Raw genomic sequence first — 26,057 nt, 5'->3', positions numbered from 1 at the left:
TGTTTTGAATGTGGTGAGTGAGGAGGAGTCTCTGATGGTGTGAGGTAGTGAGTTCCAGAGGGTGGGAGCAGCGATTGAGAAGGCCCTGTCCCCCCAGGATCTGAATTTGGTCCGCATGGGGGGGGGGGGGGGGGGTCAGGAGGTTGGTACCAGCAGAGCGGAGGTTGCGGGTGGGAGTGTGTCTGGAGAGGAGGCCAGTCAGGTAGGATGGGGCCAGGTTATGGAGGGCTTTGTAGGTCAAGAGGAGGATTTTGTACTGGATTCTCTGGGGGATGGGGAGCCAGTGAAGCCTATAAAGGATGGGAGTGATGTGGTCACGGGTCCGGGAATGGGTGAGTAGACGGGCAGCGGAGTTCTGAATGTATTGGAGTTTATTGATGATTATTGAGGGTGAACCAAAGAGGAGGCTGTTGCAGTAGTCCAGACGGGAGGTGATGAAGGCGTGGATGAGGGTTTCTGCAGCCGTGGAGGAGAGGGACGGACGGAGACGGGCGATGTTTTTCAGGTGAAAGAAGGCTGTCTTTGTGATCTGTTTAGTGTATTTGTCGAAGGAGAGGGTTTGGTCAAAGATGATGCCAAGATTCCGGATGTGAGGGGAGGTGGATACTGGGAAACCGTCGATGTTGAGGGCAAAGTTATGGGTGGATTTGGTGAGCGTTTTTGGGCCAATGATGATTATTTCAGATTTATCATAGTTAAGTTTGAAGAAGTTGATTTGAAGCCAGGATTTTATTTCAGTGATGCAGTTTGTCAGGATAGAGTGGGTGGCGGTGGAGATGGACTTGGTGGAGATGAAAAGCTGGATGTCATCGGCGAAGCAGTGGAATTGGAGACCATGACGGCGGATTAAGTGACCAAGGGGGGGACAGGTACAGGATGAAGAGGAGGGGGCCAATAACTGAACCTTGGGGGAGGGGAGCAGTGGGGGATTTGCAGTTATTGATGGAGATGAACTGGCGTCTGTCGGAGAGGTATGATTTGATCCAAGAGAGGGCAGTGCCGGTAATGTTAAATGTGGTTTCAAGTCGGGTGAGGAGGATGGTGTGATTGATGGTGTCAAAGGTGGCGCTGAGGTCAAGGAGGATGAGAATGTTGAGGTTGCCAGCGTCAGAGGAGAGGAGAAGGTCGTTGGTGATTTTGAGGAGAGCAGTTTCAGTACTGTGGTTGGAGCGGAATCCGGATTGGAATGTTTCATACAGGTTATTGGCAGAGAGGTGATGTTTAAGTTGAGTGGCTACAGTGCATTCCAAAACTTTTGACAGAAAGGGTAGGTTGGAGATGGGTCTGAAGTTGTTTAGGGTGTCAGGGTTGAGTCCAGGTTTTTTCAGAATGGGGGTAACAGCAGCAATTTTGAGGGATGGTGGGACGATGCCTGTAGACAGGGAGGAGTTTATTGTTGCAGTGATAAGTGGAGAGAGAGCAGGAAGGGAGGCCTTGACAAAGCTGGAGGGGATGGGGTCAAGAGTGCAGGTGGCAGTTTTCATTCCTATGAGGAGTTCAGAGAGGTCAGTAGGGGAGACTGGGGAGAACTGAGACAGGGGTTGGCAGGATGAGGGGGAGCAGGTGCGGTGGTGGTTAAGCTGCTGTAGATGTTGTCAATTTTGCTTTGGAAGAATGAAAGGAAGGAGATGCAGTTGTCTACTGTGAATGACTGGGTGGTGGTGTCCAGGGGACTGAGGAGTTTGTTTATTGTAGAGAAGAGTGCTTTTGGGTTTCCAGAGCCAGAGTGGATAATTTGAGAGTAGTAGGCGGAGCGGGCACGGGAGAGGGCATCTTTGTAGTGTTGTAGGTGGTCCTTGTAGGCTTGGGAGTGAATTGTGAGACCTGTTTTATTGCGGAGTCTTTCAAGTTGGCGAGCACGAGTTTTCATCAGGCGGAGTTCAGGGGTAAACCAGGGAGCAGAATGGGTGAAAGAAACTGTTTTGGTTTTTATAGGCGCAAGCTGGTCAAGGCAGGAGGAGAGAGTGTGGTTGTAGTAGTCAGTGAGGTCAGAAGGGGTGTGGAGGTCAACAAAGGGAGAAGTGGACATTTTTTCAGTTACGTCCCGTTACGTCCTCTGTAACACTCACCATGGGCGTGCTCTCTCGCATCCACCCACTCACGCGCTTCAATGGGCTCTCCCGCACACGCGCCACATCCAACTCAGGTGTGCGTTCTCGCACACTCTCGCCGTCCATCCCAAGCGTGCATCCTCGCACCCGCTCCTCCACCAACTCACTCTCCGGGTCACTCTCACCCTCGCACGTACACTCCGTATCGCTCTCACTCTCTGTGTCACACTCCGTACACTCCGACGTGCATTCCCGCTCGCACTCGGTTTTACTCCCACACTTTATAACACACTCACTTGCCGACGCACACTTTTTCCTCACACGAGTGCCATTCTTTCGTACACCACGCACCACGGACCTCCCACAAATGCCCAGGTGCCATATCGACCCCAATCGCGTGACAACTCTTTTCGCGCCAAACACCCTGCCGAAAAACCTCCTGGCACCATACACAGCCCTTCTCACCTGGGGGATTCTTCTTCCTCCTCACTCCGACACCTGCAAATCTTTATAAGGATTAAGCAGCACGACATCATGATGTGAGCTTAGACCCTGTGCACAATCAATTTCTCCCTTCCATTCCCGGGCTACCTCCGTCGTCTTTTCAATTTCAACTATATACATTATTTCTTTGTTCACCTCGACGACCGTTGGCTTTAATAAAATTTTCTCTCCTACCTCAGCGGTCGCCGGCTTCCCTAAACCCCAGGTCGCGATCTCTATACCCGTTATTTTAACCGCGCTTTGCTCTGCCCCGCTCAACCAGCGTCTCTCAACCCGCTTTACCTCGTCGTGTACCCCTGGGACCTGCTCGCCCACCTCGCGGTCAATGTTCTCCCCCATTTTTTTTATTCGGTCACCCATTCTGTTTTCCATTCCCTCTCTATTGGCCCTCATTTCGTCCGTTATTGCTTCAATTTGGTCTCCCAATTGCTCAAGTTGGCTTCCCACACTCGTTCTCAGCATCGCGGTGAATTGCGCCACGAAGTCCCCCACATCAAAGCCCGCTGGTAGTGGTACAGCGGGCGTGGCTACCGCGCGCTTGTGCGAGGCGCCATTTTGTGCGCCTAAAACCTCCGCTACCCAATGCGTATTGCGCTCCTCCTCCATTATTCCCACTGCCTCCCCGGGGTCCTGGGTCGACTCTACCCCCTTTATCTCCCCTACCGGCATCCGGTCGCCTTGACCATCCATGGCACGATTTAATTTAGATGTTTTACTACAATTTCGGCCGCTCGTAATTTTGACCAAATTATTTTTTGGATGTTTTAAAAATTTGGTTTGGGTCCAAATCTCGCTCCTGACACCAATTGTTACGGCCAATAGTACAATTGGTGTCCAAAATTTGGGCTAAATAAATTTAGTCCCAGGTTCCAGATCCCAACTCCTGAATACCAATTGTTACGGAAACGGAGTACGGCGCTCCCCTTGGCCGGGGGGGATTGGTCAAGGGATCCCGTACACCCCGCCAACCCCTCCACAAAGCAGGTGGGCAACTCCGCTCGAGACCGCGGACAAGATGGTATTTTGCCGAGCGGTTTTAGCAGCCCGCGGTTCGAACCATTAGCAAAGACTAACCCGATCCTAATGGTTGGCCGAAATCGCGCCACAGTTACTAATAATAAAAAAATAACCACCTTTAGAGGCCATTTTTCCCCGCAAGGCGGGGGTTGGCCTTTTTCGGGAACCGTGGTTGTTGTTGTTTTTTGGTCCCCTTTTTGAAGCAATGTTTTACGGCCGGATGCCCTTCCTGACGCCAACCCTTTTTGCCGCCTTTAACGACAAACAGGGAATTACCAGTGAACTGGTACTCAATTAGCCGACCTCGGAAGGATGACAGGCTGAGTCAACCCCCCTGGTGTTAATTCAGCGATCGACCGGGATTCGAACCCAGGATCCTAGGATCCTAAGATCCTAAGCTGGCACCCTAGCCGCTAGCCCAACACCAGGGTTAAATGGGGGAAATCTAAAAAAAACAGTTACTCAATGGGGGAAATCACAAAGACGAACGGATGTGAAGGAAAGAAGGCAAAGGTAGGAAGAACAGGGATTTATTAACTAATTATGTACAAATCAAAGAAACCAAGGGAGAAGGAAAGAAACGAAAATAATTTACAGAAGAAGAAGACACAGTGCAATTCTAGCTTATCTACAGGCTTAACTTAAACCCCAGACAACACAGACAAACAGACGACAGTCAGACTTACACGAATGGGAATGAAGCAGGAATGGCTGGAGAGAGAAGAAGAAGGTTCAGGCGGTCCACAGAACGGCCGGGCCCGGAGCGAGCAGCCGCCGGCTCTCCACCCTCGGGTCCACACCGCCGGGATGCTCGAAGCAACGCGTCGGAGCTTGTCGTGGCTAGGCTGGTTGGGACAGCGTCTCCCTCGGTTCAGCACACCTCCCTCGTCGCTTGTTCAGGCACCTCCCTTCACAGAACTGTTTGCCACGGCACTCCTCAACGACTCTCTGGTGGGGGGCTCTCTCACTCATCTCCTTTTATGAGGCGCGTGGCGATCAAGCCGCCGGCCTTTTGGAAACGCCCATCGGTGAGCTCGCCTCGTCCTTGATTGGTCGCGAGGGCTCACCGATCCCGCCCCTTGATGAGGCGTTGGCAAAGCCACGCCTTGTTCCTGGCGCTTGGCCGACTCCTACCCCTGATGACGATGGGCGGCACGCCTTTCTTCCCCGAGCTGACCACGCCGTAATGGAGGCAAATGCAGTTGGTAATGCGATTGGCAATACAATCGGCAATGGAGGTTTTGGGCAATTTGAACAGGGGATCTATCTTATTTCATTTGGTGCAATGCAGAGTCAACTAATGGGCAACAGAGCCTTAAACTGACATAGAATAAAGAGATAACTATTGAGGGAAGCCTATGATTTGCTACGTGCTTGTACATGGACTAGCTAAGGTGCACTTATTTCAATTAACAGCCAATTAAGGGGAAATGTACACAGGAAATTTAATACTAAATTTACAAAGTGAAGGTTCTAAAAACCGTAACAATATATATATATATCTCCAATCTGTTCTCCACAACTGTTCTCCACAACTGTTCTCCACAACTGTTCTCCACAACTCTTCTCCACAACTCTTCTCCACAACTCTTCTCCACAACTCTTCTCCACAACTCTTCTCCACAACTCTTCTCCACAACTCTTCTCCACAACTCTTCTCCACAACTCTTCTCCACAACTCTTCTCCACAACTCTTCTCCACAACTCTTCTCCACAACTCTTTTCCACAACTCTTCTCCACAACTCTTCTCCACAACTCTTCTCCACAACTCTTCTCCACAACTCTTCTCCACAACTCTTCTCCACAACTCTTCTCCACAACTCTTCTCCACAACTGTTCTCCACAACTGTTCTCCACAACTGTTCTCCACAACTGTTCTCCACAACTGTTCTCCACAACTGTTCTCCACAACTGTTCTCCACAACTGTTCTCCACAACTGTTCTCCACAACTGTTCTCCACAACTGTTCTCCACAACTGTTCTCCACAACTGTTCTCCACAACTGTTCTCCACAACTGTTCTCCACAACTGTTCTCCACAACTGTTCTCCACAACTGTACTCCACAACTGTTCTCCACAACTGTTCTCCACAACTGTTCACTCATGTTGTATTATTATTATTACCCTTGCCAGAGGAGAGGGTATTGCATTTGAGTCCATTTATTTATTTGTCCGCACAGAATAAATCTGATTTTCTCTGCAAGCGTTGGTCCGATTGACAGGAAATTTTCACCACAGGTGCAACTCCACCTGTATAATTTGTTGATATAATTATGACGTCATAGGTCACGTGGTTCGGCCGCCATCTTGGAAAAACCCAAAAACATTGCATCTCTATATCTCCTAAAGCGCTGAATAGAAAGAATTGAGATATGGCTCATTGTAAAGAACTCTCCATGGGTAATAAAATATGTTAATTATGATGTCATAGGTGCCTCCATTATGACGTCATAATTCGACAAGTACAAAACTTCATCCGATCAAGATGAAATTTCTTGAGCATAATCTAGGAATAAATTGGTGGAGAAAAAAAACAAATGATGATGACGTCATCAGTCACATGGTTCGGCCGCCATATTTGTTTTAATACAAAAGCCTAAAAAACAACTGCAAACATCCTGCCGAGGGTCTGCAATCTCTGATTGCTCTTTCTTGTTGTAATTTGTTTTTCCAGCAGGTTTTTTTTTAACTATGCTACATGACATGCACTTCCTTATAGCTTCCTTCTGTACAAGCACCTTATTATCATCTCATTCCCTCTTCTTCCCAGGCATCACTGATCCTACCAAAGATGAAATGCATCGTCTTGCTTGGTTGGTGAAACCTCATTTCACCGAACACGCAGTTTCCTGGGAACCCAGCCTTAATGCAGGACCATCAGATTTGTTGATCGAGGTTGGGCCAAGGTTGGAGTCCGTTAATAATTTTGCCTCAACATCTATCGATGTGTGATGATACCATCGGATGGATTGTCATCTTAATATCAGTGTTATTACAATTTCCTAAAGCCTTAAGAAATGAATAGCAAAGAGCTGGTGAGAAGGTCTTTGATGCATCTTGAATGATCTGAAACACCACGAGACTAAACGTAATTTATTTGAACACCGAGATTCTGTGAGGTGATCTGTGTTGTGAGTACTTTGTCAAATGTACAAGGAGACTGCCCTTTGTGAGTCAGCCCCGTCTTCATCGTGGTTCTTTGTTTCCTTCTTGATGTGTTATTGATATGTTTCTATTGTGGAGATGCCCGGTCCCCAATAAGACGCGACCCGGTCCCAGATAAGACGCGCCCCGGTCCCAGATAAGACGCGCCCCGGTCCCAGATAAGACGCGCCCCGGTCCCAGATAAGACGCGCCCCGGTCCCAGATAAGACGCGCCCCGGTCCCAGATAAGACGCGCCCCGGTCCCAGATAAGACGCGCCCCGGTCCCAGATAAGACGCGCCCCGGTCCCAGATAAGACGCGTCCCGTTCCCTGATAAGACGCACCCTGTTCCCTGACAAGACGCGCCCCGGTCCCCAAAAAGACGCGCCCCAGTCCCCAAAAAGACGCGGCCCTGTCCCCAATGAGACGACTCAGCTGAGAAAGTAAATTAGGTACAGTGTTTGTATTTCTTTGTATGTTTTCTCCCATTATGATGTGTCTAAAAGCCTCTCTGTACAGTACAGTGTATTTTGCCAATTACAAGTTGTATAAAATGGCCCGCCTCACCACCAGCACCCCGCACCAATCAAACATCCACAAACATTGCCATATCATACAAGGTAGATTATTCTAAAGACATTTAGTATATGAAACAATTCCCAGCTACACAAATCATTTCCTTCGGTGACGCTGAAAAACACTCGAGCTTTCTACCGTTTGTGTTTCCAGGTTGAACTTTTCCACCCCGTGGTCTACCAATGCTGTGGCCATTTGCCAAGCGATTGGTCTTCTGAACGTGGCCAGAATTGAGTGCTCTGAGCGATACCTGATCAAGGTTGGCCTTATCGGGTTCATTTCCAGACTTCCTTTTAATGTCGTGTCGTTGGTTTCTGTACATTCTGAATGCAAAGGAATAGGTTGGAAATGAGAGGCTCACGTCTGCTGTTTTGTGTGCACTCTGTCGATGTGTTTGTTATACTTTATTTTTTTTAATTTAGCCATGATGACAATTTTTTTTTGCCAATGATGTTACCACCAGTATTGGTAACTGATGTTACCAATACCCAGTAGCTTTGTGCTGCATACGGAAGAAGAAGAAGTGGTTTTTGTTTTTTTGTCAGTTGACGTTAGGAGATGAGAACAAGCAAACTCTTTATCAGGGCCAATAATGACCCAATTGTGCCGATACTGTTTGTTATTTGCTCGGAGCTTTCTTTGTAAATGCCGTCTGGCTGGATGGTGCAGAGGTAGCGTGCTTGTGAGTTGTCGAATCTCGGCGCAATACCCGGCCCGACTATAATCTGTCAGGTTGGTGCTTTCACAGGCACGGCGTTGCATCACAACATCCCTCAGGTGTCCCTTCTGCTAGCATTAGGTGGTAGATGTAAAATACCCCACGTTTACCCCATGTTTACCAAAATACCCCATGTCTTTTACAAAGTTTAGGATAATTATTATAGGTACCCTGAACAAATTATAAATTCTTGGCCAGCCAGTTCATGAAAGATTTGGGTCAAACACCTTCTTTGGCCAAAAACTCCAAAAGAAGGTGGGAATCATTTGGGCTGTTGAAGAAATGATGGTGGTGCGAGTAGTGGGAGTAGAGTAGAAGTAGTAGTTCGAGTTGTAGTCTTGGTCGTTGTCTTAAAAGTAGTTTGTCATGATGTATTTTTTGCAAATGTAAGCAAAGAAAGAAAAAAGGAAGAAAGTTTTGTGGAGATCCCCAAAGCATTTGTGAAAGTACTTCATGTACATTTGTTCATCAAAATATAGATTGGAATCAACAGAATGTTGATGAAGGTGTAGGAATCATGGACATGTTGACGCTTCGTTTGTTATCCTTTTGTCAGAGCAACGAAACGTGAGCTTATCTAAGCTAAGAACAAGTGTTCGCATAGCTCTTATCAATGTACACATGCCTGTTCATTTCGTCCTTCGTTTTACCTGTCCGCCGATGCGGACCAACACCAGTCTTCATGATTAAGACCAGTTTTTCATTCTACTGTTCATCAAAAATATTTCAATGAAGAATTTAAATTATTATATTTTCATTATAAGTTTAACGCTCATGGAAGAGCAAGCTAACGGAGAGTATGAACTCCTTAGGATGCGGCGGGGCAACAGCTAGACAAGATCAGCAAAGTGAATGAGTGAATTAACAGGGAAAAGAGGGAGGGACAGAGAAGGAAACACTGCAACCTGCAAATAAGGATATTGGGTTGGGAAGGGTTAATGGGGGTAATAAAAATTGTGGGTAAGAATGGGGGATAGCGTGAGGTGGCGGTGCACCACATACTTGAAGCATTCTAGGAAAGAGTGGGATAATACGGCCTCTGCAAGGCCTTGGCACAGCTCAACGGGTAATTAATGGAATAACTCGTACTACCACAGAAAGGCATTACAAGTGATTTTTTTGTAGATTGCAAAATATGAATCACTGTTTTTAATGGTGCGACGGGATTGCCCTTCAGGTTGATGGAAAATCGCTTCCTGGGCCTGAACTGGTTTCGCAGCTGGTACCCAAACTGTGTGATCGTATGACTCAATGCATCTACCAGGAGCCTCTGACGAGTTTCAAACTTGAGGTTGAGGCCGTGCCAACGTTTGACATCGATGTACTAGGCAGGGGACGGGCCGCACTGGAAGAGGCAAACCGAGAGCTTGGTATGGAGCATGACCTGTGATGGCTGATGATATGAAGAAAAGAGTCCCTTTTCAATTATCGTGTTGTACCTTTCGGAACGGCTGTGCAGGTCTGGCATTTGATGACTGGGACTTGGATTACTACACTCGGATGTTTTGTGACGAGGTACGAAGGAACCCAACTAGCGTTGAGTGCTTTGACCTGGCGCAGTCCAACAGGTACTTGATAACCATACTAGGCCGCGAATAACCCTGTCGACCCATTGTTACGAGCTTCTCTTTCGTGAAGTTGTTTGATGTGTCCCAGTTTTATTTCAATATACCTGTAAAAGGTGGATAGTCTGCATGTAAAAACAACTGTTCTTACCATGGCTGCTTGTCTCAGTGAACACAGCCGCCACTGGTTCTTCAAAGGAAGGTTACATGTTGAGGGCAACGTGGAGGAACAGTCGCTGTTCCAAATGGTAATGAGCACGCAGGAGCGGAGCAACGCGAACAGCATCATCAAGTTTAACGACAACAGCAGGTGAAGCCTTGGGCATTCTGGTTGTGTTATACGGTTGCATAGCATCAGTAGTACCCAGGGTCATGTCAGGGGCTCAATAACTGCCCCCCCTCCCAATGCAAGGGGGAGGGGGGGTACGACTTATTCTTTTCATGTGCCACAGTGCAAGTAGTTTACTGACCTCTGCTGCAGATTGGGGGGGTTATTAGTTGTATTTGCTCCACTATCTCCCCAACCACCCTCCCAGACTGCCCAAAGGGATGGTTGTTTCGAGTTGGTAAAATGTTGGAAAACAGTCGGAAGATGGTCTTCCTTTAGGTTTCACTCGCAAAGGTACCCGGCATTGCTGGGCAACGCAGGGTCCTTCCTCCCACCCTCATAGCCATATAATACTAGAGTTTGGCAAACTTATCAAGAGGCGCCATGTTCTCACCCAACTGTTCACGTGAGGTGTAGCGTTAATTACGTACCATTGGAACGTTCCTTTGAGACCTTCAGACCCATACAGACCCTCAGTTTTAGACCATTTAAACCCTCAGACCCTTTAGACCTTATAGACCTTTACAAACCTTTGACCTTTAACCCTTCAGACATTTAGACCATTAAAACCCTAGACCTCTTGGAGCTTTGGCAAGACGTTTTAGACTCTTTAACCCCTCAGTACCCTGAGCAAGTAAAAGCCATCATGTAAAAAAACAATAACAAGAATGACCACACTGTGGTCAAAACTTGCGACACAATAAATATATATATTTTGCCTTTGCTGTCCACTCAACTCCCTCATCCTTGCTGTTGAAGATATGATACAATTCATCTCTGAGGGTATTCACGGTTTGGCTCAATATCAATTACGAGTCTGACGGACAGCTGGGTCTGGTTTCAGGAGCGGCAGGAAGGGTTATGTTATTATTTTCTGTGGGGTATATAGATTACATTAGATCTAGGCTTGGGCCTCAACAATGTCAGAGGTGTATTCAGTTAGCAAGTTTCCGCCCTCCCACTCTCTCTGTGGTAATAAACCTTTTGTTCATAAACACCTGTACATGGTCATTCGAGCTATGAGACTTTGTCATAAAGCCCAACGGAATTGGCTTTAAAAATCCTGCAACGAGTCAATTGAGAAACGATCATATGGTACTGTTCAGAAATTTCGTAACGCTATTTTTTATATTGGGCTTGATAAAAAAAAAAAATAACCACCTTTAGAGGCCATTTCTCCCCGCAAACCGGGGGTTGGCCTTTTTCGGGAACCGTGGTTGTTGTTGTTTTTCGGTCCCCCTTTTGAAGCAATGTTTTACGGCCGGATGCCCTTCCTGCCGCCAACCCTGTTTGTCGCCTTTTTACGACACACAGGGAATTACCAGTGAACTGGTACTCAATTAGCCGACCTCGGAAGGATGACAGGCTGAGTCAACCCCCCTGGCGTTAATTCAGCGATCGACCGGGATTCGAACCCAGGATCCTAGGATCCTAAGCCGGCACCCTAGCCGCTAGCCCAACACCAGGCTTGATTAAACCTTAATAATAATTTACCACTCTACCCTATCAAAGCAAATGGAAATATGATGCAACAAAGCCGGACAGTGAATAATCATCAGAGGCCCGTTTAGGGCTAATGTGCCAGACCCACCAGGAAACAACATGGCTGCCATATCATTTTGTCTCGCCACCATGATGTGTGGAGTCAAGCGACAGATGGAGATGTGGTTCCAGCAGCTGTCCCACCAATGGATGCACATTTCAAAAATTGAACCCCAACAAGAACCCCAACAACAACGCAAAGCTCTTGTAGACCTGTGACATGTCACAGGTAAAAAAAAAAAAAAAATTGAGAACTGGAACGACACTTGGAACTTGCAAGGCGGAGGAGCATTCCTCCGCCAGGCTGAACAGCTGAACTTTCCCAGCTTGAACAGGGAAAGAGAGGGAAGGGGGGGGGGGGGGGGTGGGGCGGGAGAGAGCGATGCCTCACCACACGTCACTATACTGTACACTCCGGGAAAGAGGGGGTGCGATGAGGGTGGCGGGAGCGAGAAAGGGATGGGAAGGATGGAAGTGTGGAAGGGAAGGGGGTGGTCTTGACTTGCGTTTGGTATGGCGATGTGAGGGGAAGGGTTGGGGCTTAAGTAGAAGGGGGGAGGGTTGAGGGGTTTTTTTAATTTTGTTTTTGTATTTTTGTAAACAAGATCAAGGCTCGTGCAAGAGCTAACATGAATCACAAAAAAGCAAACTGACACATAAAACATATGACAAAGAAAGTGGGAGACAAGATGGGGAAAGAGAGGGAAGCACACAAGTTCAACAGTAGAGAACAGGGACATCGGGAGATCTGTGGTAGGGAGAGGGCTGGTTTGGGGGAGGGGGGGGATGGTTGGAGGGCGGGGTGGGAGAGGTATAAAACAGATGGACACTGCTAGGACTTCCAGGAAAGAAGTCGGTATTTCAAAAAAGTGGATCTGTGGTGAATTAACCGTGCCAGTCAGCCTGAGTGAAATGCCAGACTCGTCGGTGCTGAGGAGACACTCTGAAAATGGCCAGAGAGAGATATCCACTTTAACAAGCAAAAGATTAGAAGAACCGATTGGAGCAGCAGAAAAGCATCAGACATTATCTGATGTCAGATATGTCAGAACACATATGAACAAAAGGTGGGAGCGGAGAGGAAGCCGTAGCCAGAGGTACTTCTGCTGGGGGTGGGGTGGAGAGAGGGCAGTGCAAGGAGAGTGAGGAAGAGAGTTTTTGATAAAGATAGCAACCCCACCACCAGGACAAGGCTCAGGTCTATCATACCGGAGGAGGGGGTAGCCAGGAAGAGATATTAAGGAATCGGAGACATATTGAAGGAGGAAAGTTTCTGTGAGGCATATTACGTCTGGTTTATCAGAAGGAACTTTTATGGAGAGATCAATCAGATTTGAGCAAAGGCCCCGGATGTTTGAGGTCCATACCGTTAAAGAAGAGGGAGGGGGAGCATCGGGTGCAGGACAGGGGTGGGAGGAGTAGGGTCAGATGAAGGATGAGAGGGGGAGGTAGGGAGAGCTGTTGGATAGTGTGTCGGAGATTGCATAAGAGTTAGGAAAAACAGAAGGATGAGGAGGACAAAAGGTTTGATGGTGATGGGATGAGGCACAGTGAGGGGTTGTTTGAGGGTGGGGGGGCAGAGCAAAGTAGAAGGTTGGAGGAGGTGAAGGTATTAGATAGACGGGAGACAAAGTAGGGAGGAGGCAGTTTTGAGGAGGAGGGAGGGGGGAGAATTGGAGAAAGATGGTAGGGGGGGGGGAGATTTGAAGGGGAGGGGTGAGGGGGAGTTTTTAAGGGGAGGGGGAGGGGAGAGTTTAGGAGGACAAGGGGTAAGTGGAGGGTGACGGGGGAGTTTAAGAGGGGAGGGATGATGGGGGGAGTTTAGAAAGTGTTGGACCAATTAATGAAAAACGAATATTTGTTGCAAAATGAGTTTCTTGTGATTTTCAAGTCAGAGACCGTTTGAAAACATTAGAGGGCTGGAATGCAAGTGAGTTTCGGGAATGTAGAAAGGAATATCTGTAAAACATTGAATTTTTGTTTTTTTGAAGTGGAGTGATTTGATGAGCAAATTGAAGACAGCCTTTTCAAAAGGAAGAAGAAGAGTGAGTTATAATATACCAGAGAATAAAGCATTGAAGGGTAAAGTTTAAACATTTTTAAACGAATCTGTGAAACCTATCTGGGAAATTCCCTGAAGTGAGGGCATGGAGGCTAAGGGGGATGAAGAATTCCAGAACAGGTTCAGAAGCAGGAACAGAAGAATAGAGGATTGACAGCAAGGTGAGCAGAGAACAAAGGAACAGGGAGGTGTATGAGCAATTGTGTTAGTTCGGGAGGAGGGGCCTACTTTTTAAATTGTTATATATATATTTTTTCTCTATATATATATTTTTTTGAAGGACCGGCAGAGAAGATAACCGAGAAGGAAGTTGAGGAAGCGATAAAAGCAATGAAGAGTCGAAAAGCGGGAGGGCCGACGGGAGTTGTGGGAGATATGTTGAAGGCAGCGGGAAATTGGGGTGTGAAGAGAATGACAGAGATCTGCAATCTGGTGGTGAAAGAAGGCCGCATTCCAATGGATTGGGAACTGAGTACCCTCGTCCCTCTACACAAGGGGAAAGGTGACCCTCTGGACTGTGGCTCGTATTGAGCGATAAAGTTATTGGAGCATGGAATGAAGGTATTGGAAAGGGTGTTGGAGAGGAGGATAAGGAAGAAAGTGAAGATCGACGAAATGCAGTTTGGATTTATGTCAGGAAGAGGAACGACAGACGCGCTTTTCATTGTGAGGCAGTTGCAGGAGAAGTACATGGAGAAGAGGAAGAAGTTGTTTCTTGGATTTGTTGATCTGGAGAAAGCATTTGATAGGGTTCCACGCGAAGTGGTGACACAGGGCATTGACGAAGTTAGGAGTGGAGGAATGGTTGATCAGAGTAGTGATGACAATGTACAAAAGAGCACGCACAGCTGTAAGGATGAAGGACGGGAACAGTGGTGAGTTTGAGGTGAAGGTGGGAGTGCATCAGGGGTCGGTACTAAGTCCACTACTATTTGTAGCTGTGATGGAGGTGCTGGCTCGGAATGTAAAGGAGGGTTTACCGTGGGAGTTGTTGTATGCAGATGATCTGGTGTTGATTGCAGAAAGTATGGATGGACTGAAGGAGAAGATGAACAAGTGGAAGGAATGGATGGAGACAAAAGGTCTGAAGGTGAATATCGGAAAAACGAAGGTGATGGCAAGTGGTAAAGCATGTGGTGAGGTGGAAAGAACTGGGAAGTGGCCGTGTGCTGTGTGCAGGAAGGGTGTCGGAGTGAATTCCATTCAATGTACAATGTGCGCTGAGTGGGTTCATCAACAATGTAGTGGTTTGAGAGGGTCATTAACCAGTGTGGCAGCTACATTCAAGTGCAAGGTGTGCACAGAGGGAGCTGCAGATGGAGGAAATGTTGAGTTGGATCTTGGAGACAGCGTGAAGCTGGAAGGTGTGAAAACATTTTGTTACCAAGGAGACATGCTGAATGGAGAAGGTGGATCAGACTCGGCAACGGTTGCTGGAGTGAGATGTGCATGGAAGTAGCTTCAGGAATTGAGTGGCGTGCTGACGAGGAGGGGAGTGTCATTGAAGCTGAAGGGAAAGGTGTATGCTGCATGTGTGAGGTGTTACGATTTATGGGAGCGAGACATGGGTAATGAACTTGGAGCAGCAACGAAGGCTGGAAAGGGTGGAAATGCGAATGGTTCGGTGGATGTGCGGAGTATCGTTGAGAGAGAGGAAGACAAATGATGAATTGCGAAAGATGATGGGAATAGAGCCTGTGATTGATGCTGTGAAGAGAAACAGTTTGAGATGGTTTGGTCATGTGTTGAGGAAGGATTTAAGTGACTGGTTGAGAAGAGTGATGGAAATGAATGTAGAAGGAAGTAGAGGACGGGGAAGACTGACAAAGACTTTGCTAAAGATGGTCGAAGAAGAAATGTGGGCAAGGGGGTTAACAAGGGGAGATGCAGAAAATAGGGCAAAATGGAGAAGATTGTCATGGGGACCGCAAGGCTAACCCCCGCTCTAGCAGGGAAAATGGCCTTAAAATGCCTGTTGTTGTGTATATATTTTTTTGAATGTTAATGTATATATTTTTAAATGTTCGGTGAAAGTGGTTCTGAGGAAGAAGGAGAAAGGTCAAAGGAGTGTAGTGAAAACTAGAATTGGAAGGTATCGGCTGGAGAGGATTGAGATATGAAAGGAGGAGAGAAAACAGGCGGGGCAAGCCAACAAGTGGTCGCAGTTGGGGGAGGGGGAAGCCACGAGGAGAGAAGAAAATTATTAATAAGATTTTTATTTAATTTTTTTTGTGTTTTTGTTTTTTTGTATTAAGACTTTTGAATAAAGGGTAAGATGTTCGGGGGAAATATTGGGTGAAAAGAAAGACAAAGAAAAAAGCAATACAGTGAGAGAACGAAAGTAAATAGACAACAAACAACCACTGAGGAGACAGGGAAGCCTCAAAGGACCAGGCCCCAAATGCGGCACGAACAAAACGATTATTACACACAGGAATGCACGATTTACAACCGAGGTCTTACGAGAAACAAACAGGAGACACATACACAGTAAAACAAACAGTACCGTTTTGACAAAAATACAAACAGGAAAATACTTAACTTTGATGATGTGTAGAGCTTAGAAGAACACTACCTCGCCAGCAGAACCGGAAGCGGAAGTTAGCCTTTCATAAAGGTAAGCCATTAATTATATTCTAAAGGGGTGTTTATATTTATCCAAACAGCCAGTTGTCATGGGTGTTATTATGTTCACGAGTGTTAACCCAAACACCCAGAATAAGGAGGTGTGGAGAGAGAGACAGAGAGACAGAGAGACAGAGAGACAGAGAGACAGAGAGACAGAGAGACAGAGAGACAGAGAGAGAGAAAGAGAGAAAGAGAGAAAGAAAGAGAGAAAAAAGAAAAAAAAGAAAAGGGGGTTAGAAGGGAGGAGGAGGAGTGAGTGGGGGCAGGAGGAGGAGTGAGTGGGGGCAGGAGGAGGAGTGAGTGGGGGCAGGAGGAGGAGTGAGTGGGGGCAGGAGGAGGAGTGAGTGGGGGCAGGAGGAGGAGTGAGTGTGGAAAGGAGGAGGAGGAGTATTCTGCCTTTCAGACTGAGCATTGTCCCTGTCGAATTATGACGTCATCGTTAACAACACCTATTCCCCATATGGAGTTCTTTACAATGAGCCACGTTTCAATTTTTAAAATGCTGACATGGCACACACATCGTTAACAACACCTATTCCCCATATGGAGTTCTTTACAATGAGCCACGTTTCAATTTTTAAAATGCTGACATGGCACACACTTGGGGGCAGGAGGAGGAGTGAGTGGATTTACTTTACTGAAATGCAGACACAAATGTTATATTTTTGTCAAAAATCGTCGGAATTTTGCCAAATCTGTTTTGGTCATGTGTTAATATACCTCAGCGATTGACAAATCTGAAATCAGAATTTTATTTGAGGTCAAAATGACCCCGTGAGGTCGCTCCGTACTTTGCCTGCTCGTGATGTGCAGTGTGATAATTAATTCCATGCCCACTTTCGAGGACTTCTTCTTCACGCAATAACAACTTCTAGCTTCCAGACTGTACATCCAATCATCTTGAAATTGTGCACACATGTTACACTTCATTTCCTCTACTATAATCTAAAGTTTCACGTCGATCAATGAAGCGATTCAAGAGTTATAAAAAAAAAATTCGTTTCATTATGTATATCTGCCAAACCACGTGACCTATCGCAAATTCCAAAAGGTCGTTTTAGTAGACATATGCTGAACACATCTGTGAAGTTTCCCCTCGATAGGATAAAAAATGAGGGAGGAGCTCGGTTTTAAAAGTTTATACTTAAAAACGTCATAACTCCGAAACCATGTGACGCATGACGTCATGCTCGTTGACTTTTTTGTTCGTCATGGGTATGCGATTCTCTATTCTCTAAAGGTGGTTCATGGGTATGCGACTCTGCCTGCAAAGTTTGGCCTCGATCTTTTCAGTCGTTTAGGAGAAAATTGGGTTTTAGTGGTTTTTCACTCAAAACAATATGGCGTCCGAACCACGTGACCTACGACGTCATTATTATTTTATTTCTGCATCAATTTATACCGAGAAGTTGCTCAAGAAATTTCATCCTGATCGGATAACGTTTTTTACTTGTCGAATTATGACGTCATAACGACGGCACCTATGACGTCATCATTCACATATGTTATTCCGCCTGGACAGTTCTTTGCAATGAGACCTGTCTAAATTATTTCTGTGTAGCGGTTTTTGAGATGTAGAGGTGCAAAGTTTTTTGGTTTTTCCAAGATGGCGCCCATACCACGTGACCTGTGACGTCATAATATTCACTGAAATATTCTACAGGAGGAGGCCCTCCTATGGTGAAAATTTCCTGTCAATCGGACCAACGGTTGCAGAGAAAATCATATTTATTCTGTGCGGACAAACAAACAAACTGACAGACAGACAAAGAAGCGGACTCAAATACAATACCACTAACCTTTTAAAATACCTGAAATGGTAGTTGATCCACAGTGAATAAAAAGAATGAACGTTTTCGGCTTTACCCTGCGTGAGAACAAAGAAGGAGAGAATGGGACGGTTATCGGTGCAGTATAAATTCCAGAAATACGTCATCACTGATGTGCTGGGGTTGAGGAACGCCAATTTGACAGAGGGGTACGCACACAGTCTTTATTGATTACCAGAAATGAAAACAGAAATTGGAGCGCAGTTAAAATGAAGATGTGAGGCCATCGGGAAGCGTATGCAAAATAAATAGAAAGAGCGCTGTCTACTGTATCGCCATGGCTTGCAAAAGCAGCCTGTAGAGCACACTCCCATTAATTATCTTCAAAAATTGGGTGTTTACATTTATCTAAACATCCAGTTTTTATTCATGCACTTTCTTGGAGTTCCCTTAATATGTATGCAAAGTTTGGGGCCACTAGGTTTCATGGTTTTACAGTTATGGAGGAGACACACTCACACTTGCACATTGCCTTTTATTATTATAGATAGACTCGTATTGTCCTCTCTTTCTTCAACAAAAGATGCATTTTACCAACCTTTGAGCCACCGGGGTTTTCCGCACTTTTGCTGCAGCTTGTTTGCAATTCCGCAAACCTATTTCACTCTTGATCACAGTCAGCTTTTGTTGTTGCTTTCGCAGCGCCATTCGTGGTGGTGAAATTTCCTGCCTTTATCCCAAAGACCCCGCCCGACCAAGCCCGTTTTCAAGACGTCCGAGCCTCCGGCATGCCATCTTCACTGCCGAGACGCATAATTTCCCCACAGGTGGGAAAGTTTGCTCGCGTCGTACAAACATCCGGGTGGCTTTGTGAAATGTGTTTGAGTTTCAGGTTGAATGTTTTCCTGTGAAAGTGAGATGCGATTCCATAATATTTGAATTTATTTTGCAGCCACTGCAAAATGTTTATGTGACTGCCAGTAGTGTGAGACGATTTAGGTGTGTTCCTAACGAGGTATAGGGCTTGCAAGATAGCCCAGATATATGCATGCTTTCCTCTGAGCTGTCCATCTTGGGTTGGAATCTAGACCCAGCCATCAACTGTAACTGGTGTTTCGCAGACATGGCGAGAGATCGTGCGTGTGCCGTCCTCCGATGGACGTTAAGCCCGATGTGCCATGTGCCAGCATTAGTTGGTAGACATTAAATATCCCACGATGTCCTTCGCGAAGAGGAGGTGAGTTTTCGCTGGCACCATGAACAAATTACAAATTCCCCCCTGGACTGCAGGTAGCAAGTGGTTTGGTCTTCTTGGGGGTTTCTGATACCAGCTGACGATGCTTGCTATCTTGGAGTGTGATTGCTGTCTGGCCTTTGGAGAGTTCGACAATTCTGTAGATCTAGAGAGTGGGTCCTGTTTAGCGGTATGAGTGGAGTTTGTGCCGTTCACTACTGTTGGCTCTTTGGAAGAAGGAAGGAGATCCTCGTGGTACTGCGGGCTGGTAGTCCTGCCTGTTTACCATCGCCGTACCCATTTCCGCACCGCCAATGGGCCATCCATGCGAAGCAGAGTCCGGTTTGTGTGAGTGGAAGCTGTGTGCTTTTTCGGTAAAGTGTTATTAATTTATTTATTTATTGTTAACCTTCCATATTTTTTTCGTGCAGGATGCTCCGTTTATGTTTTGTGGTTCAATAAAGTATTCATTATTTCTTTAGAGCATGTGTCTGCTTGCTTACACATCCCGCCGCAATGTTGAAACTGTATCGGTCCAATTGAAACTGTTTGGCGAATGTGGCGGGGGGATGTGAACATGACAATACTCTTAAGCTGTACCAATCGTTTTCCCCCAGGAGTGGCTCCGTTCAGCGGAGCAACTTCCGGCACTGGAGGCCGCATTCGTGACGTGCAATGCACGGGCCGAGGAGCCCACGTCATCGCCGGGACAGCCGGCTACACGTTTGGTAACCTACATATCCCAGGTGGGTGCTGATTATTTATTTACCATAAAAAAAAAAAAAAAACACCACATTTAGAGGCCATTTTTCCCCGCAAAGCGGGGGTTGGCCTTTTTCGGGGACCGTGGTTGTTGTTGTTTTTCGGTCCCCTTTTTGAAGCAATGTTTTACGGCCGGATGCCCTTCCTGCCGCCAACCCTTTTTGTCGCCTTTTACGACAAGCAGGGAATTACCAGTGAACTGGTACTCAATTAGCCGACTTCGGAAGGATGACAGGCTGAGTCAACCCCCTGGCGTTAATTCAGCGATCGACCGGGATTCGAACCCAGGATCCTAAGCCGGCACCCTAGCCGCTAGCCCAACACCAGGCTTTTACACCAACACCACCCTAGCCCAACACCCAACACCAATTATTTACCATAATTGCTGACAATAAATGAAAACGAGCGAACGAACTATCATTTCGACCAAGAGGCTGCGCTCCCCATCAGTCCAGCCGCAGGAACCTGCCATTGGATACTTTTCTCAAACGCATGTGAAAGGGACTTTTACAATAGACCACTTTATGTTTGGTTAGTAACCCATGGTCGTCAATGTAATCGGTTGAAAACTAGCAACACTGAGTTGAAGTATAAAAATGAGTGTAGAGTTACTATACCGAGCGTCCGAGCGTTATTGTAAATCTCCACAATCCATAACACCGATTGCCTTGTGCATTCATCTCTTGCATGGGGAAAGTCTCGTGAGTTCACAGGATTCGTTTGCTTCCTAGTTTTCCAATGTATATTTTTAAATGACAGAGCAGTTAACACGACAGAGAAAGGTGGTGTTACCACTGAGGAGAGGAGAGGAGGGGAGGGGAGGTGGAGGGGGGGCTTGTGAAGAAAATGTGGGGGTGATGTATCATTTGATACAAATTAGGAATTGTAAACATAGTGGTAAAAATGCCGACCATAAGGGATGAATACATGAGGGACTAACACATACATGAGGGACTAACACACACATGAGGGACTAACACACACATAATAATAATAATAATAATTCATTTATTTTGTATAGCGCTTTTCCAGAAGCCCAAAGGCGCTTTGACAGAGTGGCAAACATAATGCATAACAATACATGAAAACAACAATTTCAAAAAGGACAAGAATCAATAGGGAAATATTTAAAGCAAAAGGAGGGAGAAGGAGAAGAGATAGTCAGGGGTTAAATGCTGTGGGTTGAATGTTGAATGCAGTGTTGAACAGGTGGGTCTTTAGTGATGTTTTGAATGTGGTGAGTGAGGAGGAGTCTCTGATGGTGTGAGGTAGTGAGTTCCAGAGGGTGGGCGCAGCGATGGAGAAGGCCCTGTCCCCCCAGGATCTGAATTTGGTCCGGATGGAGGGGGTCAGGAGGTTTGTACCAGCAGAGCGGAGGTTGCGGGTGGGAGTGTGTCTGGAGAGGAGGTCAGCCAGGTAGGATGGGGCCAGGTTATGGAGGGCTTTGTATGTCAAGAGGAGGATTTTGTACTGGATTCTCTGGGGGATGGGGAGCCAGTGAAGCTTGTAAAGGACGAGGGTGATGTGGTCACGGGTCCGGGAATGGGTGAGTAGACGGGCAGCGGAGTTCTGAATGTATTGGCGTTTATTGGTGATTTTTGAGGGTGAACCATAGAGGAGGCTATTGCAGTAGTCCAGACGGGAGGTGATGAAGGCGTGGATGAGGGTTTCTGCAGCCGTGGAGGAGAGGGATGAGCGGAGACGGGCAATGTTTTTCAGGTGAAAGAAGGCTGAGTTTGTGATCTGTTTAGTGTATTTGTCGAAGGAAAGGGTTTGGTCAAAGATGACGCCAAGATTCCGGATGTGAGGGGAGGTGGATACTGGGATACCGTCGATGTTGAGGGCAAAGTTATGGGTGGATTTTGTGAGCGTTTTTGGGCCAATGATGATTATTTCAGATTTATCACAGTTAAGCTTGAGGAAGTTGATTTGAAGCCAGGATTTTATTTCAGTGATGCAGTTTGTCAGGATAGAGTGGGTGTCGGTGGAGACGAACTTGGTGGAGATGAAAAGCTGGATGTCATCGGCGAAGCAGTGGAATTGGAGACCATGACGGCGGATTAAGTGACCGAGCGGGGACAGGTAAAGGATGAAGAGGAGGGGGCCAAGAACTGAACCTTGGGGGACACCTTGGGGGAGGGGAGCAGTGGGGGATTTGCAGTTATTGATGGAGATGAACTGGCATCTGTCATAGAGGTATGATTTAATCCAAGAGAGGGCAGTGCCGGTAACGTTAAAGGTGGATTCAAGTCGGGTGAGGAGGATAGTGTGATCGATGGTGTCAAAGGCAGCGCTGAGGTCGAGGAGGACGAGAATGTTGAGGTTGCCAGCGTCAGAGGAGAGGAGAAGGTCGTTGGTGATTTTGAGGAGAGCAGTTTCAGTACTGTGGTTGGACCGGAATCCGGATTGGAATGTTTCATACAGGTTATTGGCAGAGAGATGATGTTTGAGTTGAGTGGCTACAGCGCGTTCCAAAACTTTTGACAGAAAGGGTAGGTTGGAGATGGGTCTGAAGTTGTTTAGGGTGTCAGGGTTTAGACCAGGTTTTTTTAGAATGGGGGTAACAGCAGCAATTTTGAGGGAAGGTGGGACGATGCCTGTAGACAGGGAGGAGTTTATTGTTGCAATGATAAGTGGAGAGAGAGCAGGGAGGGAGGCTTTGACAAAGCTGGAGGGGATGGGGTCAAGAGTGCAGGTGGCAGTTTTCATTCCTATGAGGAGTTCAGAGAGGTCAGTAGAGGAGATTGGGGAGAACCGAGACAGGGGATGGCAGGACAAGGGGGGGCAGGTGGTTGGAGGGGGAGCGGGTGCGGCGGTGGTCAAGCTGTTGTAGATGTTGTCAATTTTGCGTTGGAAGAAAGAGAGGAAGGAGATGCAGTTGTCTACTGTGAATGACTGGGTGGTGGTGTTCAGGGGGCGGAGGAGTTTGTTTATTGTCGAGAAGAGTGCTTTTGGGTTTCCGGAGCCAGAGTGGATAATTTGAGAGTAGTAGGCAGAGCGGGCGCGGGAGAGGGCATCTTTGTAGTGTTGTAGGTGGTCCTTGTAGGCTTGGGAGTGAACTGTGAGACCCGTTTTATTGCGGAGTCTTTCAAGTTGGCGAGCACGAGTTTTCATCAGGTGGAGTTCAGGGGTAAACCAGGGAGCAGAATGGGTGAAAGAAACTGTTTTGGTTTTTACAGGCGCAAGCTGGTCAAGGCAGGAGGAGAGAGTGTGGTTGTAGTAGTCAGTGAGGTCAGAAGGGGTGTGGAGGTCAATGAAGGGAGAAGTGGACATTTTTTCAGAGAGGGTGGATGAGAATGAGGTAGGTGAAAGAGCGTTTAGCTTACGGAAGTTGATTGTGCGATAATGCCTTGGTGTTGGGGCGGGGATGTTGATGGTCAGAGTGATGGCTAAGTGGTCAGAGAGGGTGAGGTCAGAGCCATAGAGATGGTGCAAATTTAATCCAGTGGAGCAGACAAGGTCCAAAATGTGACCACGGATATGGGTAGGAAAGTCGACATGTTGAGTGAGGTTAAAGCAGGTGAGTAAATCAGTGAAGTCAGTGGTTATTGTGGAGTCAGTGGAGTCCATGTGGATATTGAAATCACCAAGGAGGAGGATTGAGGGGGAGAGGGAACATAGCTGGGTCAGAAAGTAGGAGAAGTCAGACAGGAATGATGGGTGTGGTTTGGGAGGGCGGTAGACGACAGCCATGACTGACTGCGTGCGACCAGAGAGTTTTAAAGCCAGGTGTTCAAATGATGGAGCAGATGAGATGGAGATGAGGTTGGTCTTGATGTCTTGACGGTGGATAACGGCAATTCCACCACCTCGGCCCTCCGAGCGTGGTTTATTGACGTAGGAATATCCATTGGGTGTGGTGAGGTTAAGTGTGTAGTAGTCCAGAGGTTGTTGCCAGGTTTCGGTGAGACAGAGAAAGTCCAGTTTGTTATCCAGGATGTATTCGTTCAGGATGAGGCATTTGTTGTTGAGGGACCGGGTGTTGAACAGGGTGAGCTTGATGTTGTTTTGAACAGCAGGGATGAATTCAGGTGATTTAGCCAGGGTTCGTAGGCAGGAGGTGCGATCGTGTGCGTTGCTGTGACCAGGTGCGCTGGGACGAAGAGTGAGAGTGCGCTGAGCCGACCAGAGGACGGGGATGGAGTGACCTGATTGCAAATAAACAAACTTACGACCGGAGCCACGGTGAATGTACCTGGGTCGTCGGAGGAGTCCATTTGATTTGATGGCAGAGATGCATGATGGGGTGGAGCGGGTATTGAGCAGAAGAAGCCTTGCGGCGGAGTACCTCAGAGCCATGCCAGGCAGAAGCGAAGGGACGAGTACGAGGCCAAGGTCGAGGAGGCAAAGCGGCAAACGCAGCGGCAAACGACTGCAGCCGCTAATCAAGACCACAGCGGCAAACAGCCACCGCCGCAAACAACGGGAGCGGGCCTGAGGAAACAGTGGAGGAGCCGGGCAGGCGAAGCCAGGAGCAGAGCCGGGACCGAGCAGAGGGCAGACCCAACGGTCAAAAATCCGCCACGACCACCAGAAAAGCAAACTATGTACAATGGCCCAGTCGGAGAAGCGGCGAACAAGTAACGCCAGCGTCCTCTCCAGACCGGACACATGAGGGACTATATAAGGGACTAACATACCGACGAATACATGAGGGACTATATAAGGTACGAACAAAGATGAGACTAACACATACATGAGGGACTAACATAAATGAGACTGACACATACATGAAGGACTATATAAGGGACTAACATAAATGAGACTGACACATACATGAAGGACTATATAACGGACTAACATAGAAAGATGAGACTGACACATAGATGAGGGACTATATAAGGGACTAACATAGATGAGACTAACGCATACATGAGACTATATAAGGGACAAACATAGATGAGACAACAAGCATTTTAAGGCCATTTTCCCTGCAAGAGCGGGGGTTAGCCTTGCGGTCCCCATGGCAATCTTCTCAATTTTGCCCTATTTTCTGCATCTCCCCTTGTTTAACCCCCTTGCCCGCATTTCTTCTTCCACCACCTTTTTCTTTCCCTCGCGGTCCCCATGTACTGTCTTTGTCTTTCCCTCGCGGTCCCCATGTACTGTCTTTCCCTCGCGGTCCCCATGTACTGTCTTTCCCTCGCGGTCCCCATGTACTGTCTTTCCCTCGCGGTCCCCATGTGCTGTTTTTGTCTTTCCCTCACGGTCCCCATGTACTGTCTTTCCCTCGCGGTCCCCATGTACTGTCTTTGTCTTTCCCTCGCGGTTGTCAGCTCTTTCACGAGCCTCGATTCAGTATAGAAAAAAAAGAAAAAAGGCCAAGTCTTTCTCGGTCTTCCCCGTCCTCTACTTCCTTCTACATTCATTTCCATCACTCTTCTCAACCAGTCACTTTCATCCTTCCTCAACACATGACCAAACCATCTCAACCTGTTTCTCTTCACAGCATCAATCACAGGCTCTGTTCCCATCATCTTTCGCAATTCATCAGTTGTCTTCCTCTCTCTCAACGATACTCCACACATCCACCGAACCATTCGCATTTCCACCCTTTGCTGCCTTCGTTGCTGCTCTACATTCATTACCCATGTCTCACTCCCATAAATCATAACACTTCTCACACATGCAGCATAATCCTTTACCTTCAGCTTCAATGACACCCCCCTCCTCGTCAGCACGCCACTCAGTTCCCGAAACTTCTTCCATGCACATCTCACTCCAGCAACCGTTGCCGAGTCTGATCCACCTCCATTCACCATGTCTCCGAGGTAGCAAAATGTTTTCACACCTCCCAGCTTCACGCTGTCTCCAAGATCCAACTCAACATTTCCTCCATCTGCAGCTCCCTCTGTGCACACCTTACACTTGAATGTAGCTGCCACACTGGTTAATGACCCTCTCAAACCACAACATTTTTGATGAACCCACTCGGCGCACATTGTACATTGAATGGAATTCACTCTGACACTCTTTCTGCACACAGCACACGGCCACTTCCCAGTTCTTTCCACCTCACCACATGCTTTACCACTTGCCATCACCTTCGTTTTTCCGATATTCACCTTCAGACCTTTTGTCTCCATACATTCCTTCCACTTGTTCATCTTCTCCTTCAGTCCATCCACACTTTCCGCAATCAACACCAGATCATCT

The 26,057-nt window shown here is 47.2% G+C and overlaps 1 protein-coding gene across 4 annotated transcripts in view; it reads left to right on the top strand.

Annotated features, from left to right (window-relative positions):
• The window catches only part of PFAS (phosphoribosylformylglycinamidine synthase), a 68,286-nt gene that overhangs the window by 1,190 nt on the left and 41,039 nt on the right, over positions 1–26,057 (top strand). For 3 of the 4 annotated variants that reach the window (XR_013621323.1, XM_068135174.2, XM_068135176.2), the window contains exons 2-8: positions 6,344–6,479; positions 7,447–7,552; positions 9,189–9,381; positions 9,471–9,579; positions 9,746–9,886; positions 18,608–18,732; positions 19,757–19,885. Coding sequence is in view for 3 of the 4 variants with exons in the window: in XM_068135174.2 (XP_067991275.2) it covers positions 6,344–6,479; positions 7,447–7,552; positions 9,189–9,381; positions 9,471–9,579; positions 9,746–9,886; positions 18,608–18,732; positions 19,757–19,885 (939 nt within the window). In the remaining variant the exon portion in view is untranslated. The remainder of the gene's footprint in view (positions 1–6,343; positions 6,480–7,446; positions 7,553–9,188; positions 9,382–9,470; positions 9,580–9,745; positions 9,887–18,607; positions 18,733–19,756; positions 19,886–26,057) is intronic. The other variant, XM_068135175.2, reaches the window with a different exon arrangement.

This window comes from Myxine glutinosa, chromosome 14 (assembly GCF_964187855.1).
Source record: "Myxine glutinosa chromosome 14, kmMyxGlut1.1, whole genome shotgun sequence".
In the NCBI taxonomy this organism is placed as follows: Eukaryota; Metazoa; Chordata; class Myxini; order Myxiniformes; family Myxinidae; genus Myxine; species Myxine glutinosa.
Note: the sequence above shows the minus strand (reverse complement) of the source record. Positions and strands in the feature narration are given on the sequence as shown.